Source organism: Crassostrea angulata, chromosome 5, assembly GCF_025612915.1.
Source record: "Crassostrea angulata isolate pt1a10 chromosome 5, ASM2561291v2, whole genome shotgun sequence".
Lineage (NCBI taxonomy): Eukaryota > Metazoa > Mollusca > Bivalvia > Ostreida > Ostreidae > Magallana > Magallana angulata.
The window spans coordinates 5,724,780-5,735,917 of record NC_069115.1 but is presented as its reverse complement, the minus strand read 5'-3'; the positions used below and the strand labels follow the sequence as shown (position 1 = coordinate 5,735,917).

The 11,138-nt window shown below is 34.2% G+C and overlaps 1 protein-coding gene across 1 annotated transcript; it reads left to right on the top strand.

Moving 5' to 3' along the window:
- The first annotated feature begins 3,822 nt into the window (after positions 1-3,822).
- Positions 3,823-9,517, top strand: LOC128185721 (arginine kinase-like). The gene is made up of 6 exons (XM_052855357.1): positions 3,823-4,048; positions 4,871-5,130; positions 6,873-7,021; positions 7,923-8,088; positions 8,362-8,542; positions 8,768-9,517. Exons 1-6 carry the CDS (start codon positions 3,901-3,903, stop codon positions 8,917-8,919), a joined length of 1,056 nt encoding a protein of 351 aa, XP_052711317.1. The 5' UTR covers positions 3,823-3,900; the 3' UTR covers positions 8,920-9,517.
- Positions 9,518-11,138: the final 1,621 nt, after the last annotated feature.

Sequence of the window (11,138 nt, the reverse complement as noted above, 5' to 3'; positions counted from 1 at the left end):
TTACATTAACGTCACCGTTTCCCGATGACGTCGCCAGGGAAGCAACGTTAATGGAAAGCATCCTTACTCATATATTTACATTCAGTGTATATTTGCCCCTTTCTTTGCATTGGAAATCTGCGACGTTCAGTTTTCTTTGAATACACTTTGAAAATTCATGTGTCATGTGCACAATCATAAACGTCTTCACGTGTTTTGAGTATATCTATATTTTTGTAAGATTAAATGAAAGGTTCAGAATTACATAAAAAATTTCTTATGTTGTTTTAGCTCACCTGAGTTGAAAGCTCAAGTGAGCTATTCTGATCACATTTTCTCTGTCGTCCGTCGGTCTGTCCGTCTGTCTGTAAACTTTTCACATTTTCAACATCTTCTCAAGAACCACTGAGCCGATCTCAACCAAACTTGGCACAGAGCATTCTTAGGCTAAGGGAATTTGTTGTGAAAATTAAGGACTACGCCCTTTTGTAAAGGGAGATAATTAGGAATTATTGACAAATTTTGAGAAATTTTCAAAAATCTTCTTCTCACGAACTGTTAGGCCAGGAAAGCTGAAACTATTGTGGAAGCATCCTCAGGTAGTGTAGATTTAAAGTTTTGAAAATTATGATCCTCATGGGTAGGGTGGGGCCAATTTGGGAGGTTGACTTTTTACACAGGATCTTTAAAGATCTTCTTCTCAAAAAGCAATCAGCCAGCAAAACTGAAATTAAACGTGTGTGGAAGCATTTTCGCGTAGTGTAAATTCAAAATTGTGAAATATGACCCTCGGGGGTAGGATGGGGCCACAATGGAGGTCGACTTTTTACATATGACTATCTAGAGTAAATCTGTAAAAATCTTCTTCTCAAGAACCATTTCGCAAGTAAAATTGAAACTTATGTGGAAGCATCCTTAGCTGACGTTAATTCAAGTTTGTGAGAACCATGACCCTCAGGGGTAGAGTGGGGCTACAATGGGGGGTCAAATATTTACATAAGAATATAAAGAGTAAATCTTTAAAAAATCTTCTTTTCAAGAACCATTTGGCCTGGAAAGCTGAAACTTGTTTGGAAGCATCCCCAGGTAGTGTAAATTCAAGGTTGTGAAAATCATGACTCCCGAGGGTAGGGTGGAGCCACAATGGGGGGGGGGGTGAAATTTTACATAGAAATATATAGAGTAAATCTTTAAAAATCTTCTCAAAACCATGCGGCCAAAAAATCTTAAGATGATGTAGAAGCATCCTCAGGTAGTGTTGATTCAAAGTTGTTATAATCGTGACCCTTGGGGTAGGGTGAGGCCACAATGGGGAAGGGGGGGGGGCAAATTTTAACATAGGAATATATAGAATAAATCTTTAAAAATCTTTTTCTCAAGAACAATTTGGACAGGAAAGCTGAAACTTGTTTGAAAGCATTGTCATGTAGTAAGATTTCAAGGTTTTTTTAAATTATGATTCCCGGGAGGTAAAATGGGGTCATATGGGGTGGGGCAAATTTTTACATAGGAATATATAGAAAAATATCTTTAAATCTTTTTCTATAACAACATTTGCCTAGAAAAGCTGTAACTTTAGTAAAAGCAACTTCAGATAGTGTAGATTCAAATTTGTTCAAATCACAATCATTAGGAGTAGTGTGGGGCCATATTGGGGATTCAGTTGTACATAAAAAAAAAACATTTTAGTTATTCACAAAAACTGAAATGTTATTATATATGCTTTTACTTATATGCAAGCATTTTTATATATTGCTGATTCTTTAAAATTGTTTAAACTTTGGCCCTGGACGATTATTGGGCCTCATAAGGGGTTCAAAGTTTGATGTAGGTTTATATCCTGTATATAAACAATGTTAAGGGTCTTTTTAAGAACTGCAATGCTGAATGTGATATGACTATAAAATCATTCTGTTAGAAAAGGGACATGATCATAAATATAAGAATATTCAGGGGGAAACAGATTTTTTTGTACAGGATCTACATTATACCACATTGTCCAGATATTTTGTATTATGACTCCATGAAGCTGATTTAATCATGCCTATTGTTGAGCAGGTGAGCAATGTGGCCCGTGGGCCTCTTGTTTATATTTACTCCTTAATAAAAAGTATGTTTCTCTGCATAGTTTCTGGCACTATATTTTTAGTTGCGGAAGCGAAGTAAATAGCATGTTAATATGGCTGTTCCATGTATGTTTCAAACCCTGACTAAGAGCGCAAATAAAGACTTTATAGCGGCGATACACAATATCTTATAAAAATAGACATCAGTATGAAAATATAAGGATATGGATTGAATGCTTTTTTTATGTTGTCGGTCATCTGACACACCAAGCGGTTCAGACAAACTATCACACCGTCTAACGAGCGCTTTTCAATTCGTCTGCACAGCTTGGTGTGTCATAGGACCGATGACATCCAAAAATTAGCATTCAATGCTTAAATTTTTCAGAACCACTGAATCCAAATAAAGTTTAAAGAGCGGGCATTGCTAACGCTAGACGAAGCTGACAGAACTGATCGTGGCCCTAAATGTAGATGAAAAAAAAAGCACAAAAAGCGGTTCTGGTGATATTTTTAGTACAGGTACTCTCAGTTTAAATACGGGTGTAGGCAAAAAAAAAAATTAATAAAATGAGAAAAGGTGTTATATCTCATTTAACTGCATAAAGTTATAAAATTATAAATATTCAAAGTCATATATATTTAATGCTTACCTAAAAGGGTCGGGTACACTACCTTATATGGATAGCATTATTTAACATGTGATAATAATTACGTCAAACAGATTCTCCAATGCACTGAATGAGTCGCAAAGCATGGCGGTCTACTACCTGTTTACGAGTCAACAGACACGCGTGATTTTTGTGTTATACAGAATTATTATTAATTGCTTTCCGGAAAATATGTACCTCTTGCTTTTACTTTAAAAGGTAAAAAAGGAAAATTTACGTACCATAGACTTTGTTCCATGCTTACATTGAAGAACGGTTATTTTTTTAGATTGTCATCGGTTGCTTCAAAAGTCGATCAGTATCAAAAGTCTGGCAAATATACGCATACAAGTACAAACAGATTTTGATAGGAAAAAACTGCATACTAGTGATTGTTTATTGGTGACTTATTCATTGTACATCAAAAATAAATACAGGTAGCTAAACATTTCTAACATACTTAAATAACCATGGCAATAAAAAACACAAATATACAAATACATCCCGAATTCCATGCTCTGGTTTTGCTACTTTTAAATTTGCTTCAGGTATATGTTTGCAGTCCAGAATAGCATTTGTACCATGTTGATTATGTCCGGGAAATACACATGGGTTTTGAAATGGCATTAAAAATACATGTAAAACGAACACTAGCACTAGAAAAAAAGTTGTGAACGTTAAACATTCTAATTGTTTTTCCTGAAGAAAATTTTCAAAGTGCTTTCTACTAATGTTGTCCCAAACTAGGGATATCGCATGAAAAATGTACTCACTGCTTTTAATTTATTAGGACAAACCTTTTCTTTGAGCTTTGACGATGGGGCATTTATATAGGTTGATATAAGACCTCATAAGCATTATTTTTTTTTAAATGTGAGAATAGAAATGAAAGATCAGACATAATTTTCCATATCTATGTCATAAATTCTGACACAAAAACTGAAAATAGTTTATAAAGGATAATTCAAAATGGTAAATTATATTTTCAATACGCCTAGTATACACTAAAACGTGTAATAGCGCATGATGAATGTACCTTGCAATTCATTACCGGATTGCCATGGTCTGTCGATAAAAGGAAACAGATAGTTAACCGAGCGTGTTTTGTGCCGACACAGTAATAGTAATTTGAAAAAAAATGTACACTCCTGTAAACACCATTTTTAAGAAGTGTTGCAGTGATCGTCTCAACACACAGCTCTAAGATGTCGCTGGAGGAATTGTGGAACACGCTAAAGAATGCAACTGACTGCAAAACTCTGCTGAAGAAACATTTAACCGAAGAATTTTACCAGCAGCTCAAAGATAGGAAAACAAAGTTCGATGGAACACTCATCCATTGTATTCAGTCAGGTATATGTCATCTATGTAAGAAATAAACAACGTTATTTAGTGAACATCATGAATAGCAATTGCTCTGCTGGTGCTAGTGCATCATGAAAATATGCCAGCAGATGCTATTCATAACGCCAAGTTTACTAAATAATTTGTGTTAATTCCTTATATTTGCATGATCACCTATATTAGACCTTGACATTTAGATATTGCATCATAAATAAATGTTCATTCTGTAATGTAATTTGTTTTATTTTTCAACTCTCATAGATTGCCAAAACAGAATAAATGATACGTTATAACAGGTATTTCTTTAAATGTCAATATAAGACATGTTTTAACTGCACCATTTTTTAGCAAGTTGGAGAGAAAACACAAGTGTTAAAGAATTGAATGTTTCAGGATAGGGCTGCCCCTAAAAGTATCAGCTCTCAATTTAGTCCTTTGATCAAAACTTATCAAAACATTTTAGTTTTTCCGGGCAGACCTACCCTGATGGATTTCTTGGCCAGAATTCGTGCAGAAATAGACCGATCTTTTTTGTTGTTGCAATAATGATGTTTTAGCCATCCTTGAAGGTTTATTTAAGAGTAATTACTCCAATTAAGTGAAAAAATAAGTAAATGTATGTATAATAAGTTCACATTTATTGATCATTTTTATGTATAAATCCTTTTTCTTGATACCGGGGATGAATGAACACAAAGAATAAGTCTAATGCTCAAACAACTTGTTTGAGCATTGGACTTATGCTTTGTGTTTATATATATATATATATATATATATATATATATATATATATATATATATATATATATATATATATATATATATATATAGGCTGTAACAACCTGGACGGCGGCTGTGGGATTTTCGCCAGTGACCCCGATGCCTATGAGGTTTTTAAGGAGGTGCTCCACCCAGTCATAAAGGACTACCACAAAGTGGCAGAGATCAAGCACACAAAACCAGACTTTGGCGATTTTAACAACCTCGGTTTTGGCGACCTTGACCCTAGCGGAGAGTTCATCGTGTCTACGCGGGTCAGGGTCGGACGTAGTCACGCCAGCTATGGGTTTCCACCAGTGGTCAATGCTGAGGTCAGTTAATATAGCTAAGTGTGTCGTATCAAACAGTATACTTGCCATGTTTGAAACAAGACAAAACCTGTCAGTTTGTCAGTATGATGAACTGTATAAAGAGGTCTCACTTTAAAAATGACCGTATATTGATGAATAATTTTAACGAAATGCCATTGAACAAGCCATTTTGAGACAAGATGCTAACAATGGAAAGAATAGCACACTTAGTATACGATTTTGCCAACAATATTAAAAGCACTACTGCAAACATAAGCCAGTTTCAATATTTAACAAAATTTATTTAAAATATCTTTTAAAAAACGCAAATTACACAATAACCAGGTTAAAAGAGTTAATTATTTTACGCGATATCATTAAAATCTTAAGGTTTTGTTAAGGACGTATAGAAAAAATAGTATGCAATAAAACGTTGGATATTTAAATAATTGAACCCATTCTAAACCAAAGAAATCCCATTAAAATGATGTTTTACAGGTATTACAGTACACATTTACATTGGATTTATTTTGGTTTAACGTGGTCTTCATACTGAAAATTAGACACATATTTTGAAATTGAAAGGCATTGGATTCCTGTGTTGTATGCGTGACCTAGTGGTAACGTGTATGTCTTTTTGATTTTGTGGTCGCTGTATCGATTCCCCTAAGTAGTAAATATATTGTTGTTTCTTTTCTCGTAAAGCATGATAAAAATAGAAAGTATAAATTACCTGTATCTTATCTGGATTTTAAAAACAAATTCTCTTGTATTATTCTAAGCATGAGCATCAGAAATAAACAGATTTCCTAAATACTTCTACACTGTTCACATTCATTGCATTTTGCTGGAAGTAATCACGGTTCAGAATATCAACTGAATTTATACACAAGGGTTCTAAGTATATGCTGTCTTTTATGAGTAAACATAACATCAGTACCCAGGTTTCGGAAATCATATTGTGGCAAGTACCTGTATTCATTTTTAGTTAAAGGTACTTTCCGTTCAAACACGGGTGTAGCAGAAATAAAGGGAAAAGGCGCTATACCTCTAACAGAAAAAAAACCCAAATTTGACCAGTACATATAGTTTTATCACAAAGAAATATATTATTAAAAACGATTGACGTTTGTGAAGGATATGCGTATCTTATTATGTTCGTAGTTTTGAGTCGAGATCTTGTAACTATATGACATCATGCTGTAACTACGAAAGACGAATAGGGCCACATAAAAACATATTTTTATTTAGTAATTACGAGAAAAGATCTCGTTATTGCTAGTTAATTATCTCGTTATTACGATAAAAGATCTCGTAACAACGAGAAAAGATCTCGTTATTTCGCGTTAATTTTCTCGTAATTACGGGAAATGATCTCGTTATTACGAGTAAAGATCTCGTTATTACGAGTTAATTTTCTCCTTATTATTATACTGTATACATGGTTATTTTTTAGCCATATGCAATTTGCCCCCTTCTCCACTTGCAAACATGTTTGTCCCGTCTTGAATTCGCCCAGACACAGTTGTGTTTAAAGAGAGATAATTTGAAACATATGTCTTTATTTCGCCCGCTGACAACGATCGAGGGCGAAAGTGGCGAAAATAAAAAGGGACGAATATTTCCCTGTATACAGTATTTGCATACGTATGTATATTTAGATTGATGTGAACCCCCCCCCCCCCCCCACTAAAACACACACAGTGACACATTTATAGAAAATGCAGTGTTCTTTTTATACATAAGCTCCTCTTTCCTTACAGGAACGTAAAGAGATGGAGAAGATTTCTGTTGATGCTTTGAATTCTTTGGAGGGAGAGCTGAAGGGGAAATACTACTCCCTGGAAACCATGACCCCCGAGGAGAACCAGCAGCTCATTGATGACCACTTTATGTTCAAGAACGACGATAGGTACATTGTACATACAAACAATTCCAGCAAGTTGATGTTATATATTTTTCTCCCTTTATCCTTTTAGTTGCCTAGGCAAGGTAGTAGATGCAGACTAGGTGGTGAATGTAGGTGGCAGGTGTAATGCACCGTTCCGGTTGAATCACTTGTAAACTTAGGTGTTGCAGGACCAATCGGCAGACGGACAGGATCGCAAAGTAATTTTATACCGATGAGTTTTAAACAAAAATCCACTGGATGTGACAGTTTTAAAGAAATTCAAGATGGCGGCGATGTTAACCTTGTTTATTATTAAATAGAGGGACTATATTTATTATATATAAAAGATAATCAAATTTTGTGTTAAAAGCATGCTAAATTTATCTTTAAAAGACTCATAATTTTACTCAATTATTCATGTTGTATTTTCTATTTGATCCAAAGTCTAATGTGTGGGTTCTCTAATTTGGCCAAAATATTCATTTCAAAGTAGCTTACCACATCGAAGCTTATACTTTTTATGACACTTCATCACAAGATGGCGACTTATATGTTTTATTAATTAAATTGTTTGTTTCGCTCGATTTGTTTATGTAATATAATAGGCTAGCTGAATGGTTAAAGTATCAGGCTTGTGAAAAATAGAGTTTGAATCTGCCTGGGGGTTTTTGTTTATTTTTTTGGATTTATTTTTCGAAAATCATATTAAATCTTTAACAAAAAGTGTTCTCTTTTTTCGCTTATTTGACTTTTATACTTCTTATGGATCATGCTTCCGTTCAAAATAAAGTAATTTTCTGCTGATTTGAAAAGCTATTTCGAGGTGTAGTGAGCCACTTCAATCAATTTTTTTTTCATTGCAAGATTTGCAAAAAGGAATAGCTCAAAGTATTTTTAACTTTTTTTTCTATCATGATTGCAGGTTTTTACGGGACGCTTGGGTGTACAAGGATTGGCCCATTAACAGAGGGATCTTCTTCAACAACAACAAAACCTTCCTGTGCTGGGTGAATGAGGAGGACCATCTCCGTCTGATCTCCATGCAGAAGGGGGGCGACCTCGCCGCCGTCTGGAAACGTCTCGTCAATGTAAGATGTGGCCTCATAACTGCAACGGTTATGAGAGAGAGAGAGAGAGAGAGAGAAAGAGAGGGAGAGAGGTGTAAGGGACGAACGGACAGACAAGCAAGGCTGGGCAGAGAGTATTATATAATCAATTAAGGATGTTTAGTCTTAATTGTGTACTATACTATTATTCTTTCATTAAAGATTTAAAAAAAAAAAGTATCAATAGGATTTGATTAAAAATTTTGCAAGTTAATGTATCTGTTGATTGATCCGCACACGTTTCATCTTTTGCAGGCGATCCAGGAGATGGAGAAGAAGCTGACCTTTGCCCACCACGATCAGCTGGGCTACCTCACCTTCTGTACCACCAATCTAGGAACCACCTGCCGGGCAAGTGTCCACATCAAAATCCCCAAACTGGCGGCCGAACCCGACTTCAAGGAGTTCTGCGATAAACTCAACCTTCAATCCAGAGGTACTTTCATCACTGTTTTATAGTTTTTACAACCAATTTTCATATAGACACGTAGATCCATTTTTCATTGAAAAAACGGAGGTTGTACTGACTAATATGTTTCTAATGATTGAGATAAAAAAATTACATTTTTAAAAAGTGGAAGAACCAACCCCTTGTTAGCTAGCACGGGCGTCTGATATAGAAAAGAAAGGGGAATTCAGGGCTTGTATTTTTCATTTTAAGGAACTTATGGATGGTACACGGAGAATGTGGGTGGAGTCTATGATATTTCCAACAAGCGCCGCCTGGGATTGAGTGAAATCGAGGCTATCCAGGAAATGAGGCGCGGAGTGGAAGAAATCATCAGGCGTGAGAAGGCATTGCAGGGAAAGTAAAAGAAAAAACCAAAACTGAATATGCATGGAGCTAGACCCGGTAGATTGTTCTGAACTGTGATATATTTTTTTATTCTGTCATATCATTTCGTAAATTATCTATTCATTCAAATGTTTTCAATAAAGGTGTGGAAATATTTTTATAACCATTTATATTTCAATAATTGTAGTAAAATTCAAATTTATTAAAAATGGTGAAATTAATGTGCTTAGAATATATCAAAAGGCTATATAAAAAAAAACAGCCCCTTTTTACTAAACATTTGTTAATTATATATAATTATGCATGGATTTCAAAATAAAATATTGACCAGAATTTGTATTTCGACTGATGTTCATGACATCAAATCAACTTAATAATATTTTCTCTTTGTAGAGTATTTATCGACCGAGTAAACAAATTAAAAATATCAATTTAAATTTTGAAAATTAAAGATATCATTGTTATTTCAAAACCTTATTCATTTAAATGATGAAGGCAAATATCTGTCAAGCGTGCGATGAGGGGAAAGATGGAAATGCTAATTAATGACAATACACACGTTCTCCTCCAACCAACTCGGCTAAACAGCCAGAAACATTTCCCATAAATATTTCTGACATGTATATTTTTATAGCCAAATAATAGATATAGGGGGCAAAAATGAAAAATCCGAATTCCTCTTTTGATTTTTCTCAATCCAAGTAACAGAGTAAGGTGTTTATATAATAGAATTGTACCGTAATTAATATTCGAAAATTAATAACCTATAAAATACACGGTCAAGATCAAGTAAATGATGGGTTTATGAATTGAAAATGTACTTTAATAATGTATGTAAATATATATAGCATTAGTTTTGTTGAATGTTTAACTTACCAAATTTCATCGAAATCGATCTGTTTAAATAGTAAGTGGAAACATGTTTATTGCTAGTTCAATACAAAATTAAACGCTTGCCGGTGCTGTTAATTACGTCCAAATGACTGGTTTTGTTTTTTTCGGATTTTTTAGACACCACTTTTAGCATTGTTTTCTTATTTTTTTTTTTTAATGGGGATGAGGTGGTTAGGGTAAAAGATCCCTCCCCCCTTTTCTGGAAAAAAATAATAGTATAACCTAAGAAAACATTTGATCACTCTTACCCATATGTAGATTTTGCATGATATATATAATCTCTAGAGAATTATGTATTCACCGCATTGGCGATACGTGTACCAAGATCTGCAAGTATTGCATGTACCTAAATAATTTAATCTTTAAATAATTGTAAAATGTATATCAAGAAAGCAAATCTTAAAAACAAGGTTCGGTATAAACACAAATATAAGATTTATAACATTTTGGAGTTTTGATACCGACTGCATGGTGCGTACAGCGTGGGGTATGGTGGTTTTTGTCTCCCCCCTTCCCACCGCGCAGTTTTCTTTAATAGTCGACTTAGATGAACAATATTTCCCACATATATCACACATGTGATGGACAGGCTCCGCTACTTCTTCGAATTCAGCAAAACTGTTACTCATTTCACTCTACAAAATTCTAATAACTGAAAACATTTTGATAGACTTTAACTTGTGTAACAAATCATTCTCGAACTTTATATTTATAAATATATATTTATAAACTTTTGATCAAACGAAATATTTACAGAGTCGAAAATATACATTTTTAAAAGAGAATATTTACTAAAATTAAAAAAAAGAAATTCATGCCCCAGGATCTTCGCCCCCCCCCCCCCCCCATTCCACGCCTCATAAGATTCTTGGTCAAATACTTTACATTTTATAGTTTTTGAAGTTTGAAGTATTTCTTTAATTATTTGTAAACTATTAGATACTATATCTGAGAGAGTTAGCTCTCGTGGTACCATGCCTGTACTAATGATTTTCGTTTATTATATTGTATAGTTTGTACATACAGTAGACAACTATTTCCTTTACACTCTAGTTTCAGTTACGAGAATAAAGTTCATTGTCATTGTCCTCAACATGCCGATTTATTTTTTTAGAGGAATGTTTTGTTTAAAAAAGTAGAGAATCACGTTTTTGTAAATCAAAGGCACCGAAAATAACATGAGTCGCCTCCCCTCCCCACATACTGACAACGTGTTCCAAAGATATTTAATCCCCTAGTGGTTAGTTAGTAACTGTATTCTTCTATGCAAAACTTTTGGTTAACTAAATCTATTTTAATTACACGCAGTAAGTCTTTGACTACTTACTAAATTATTACTTTC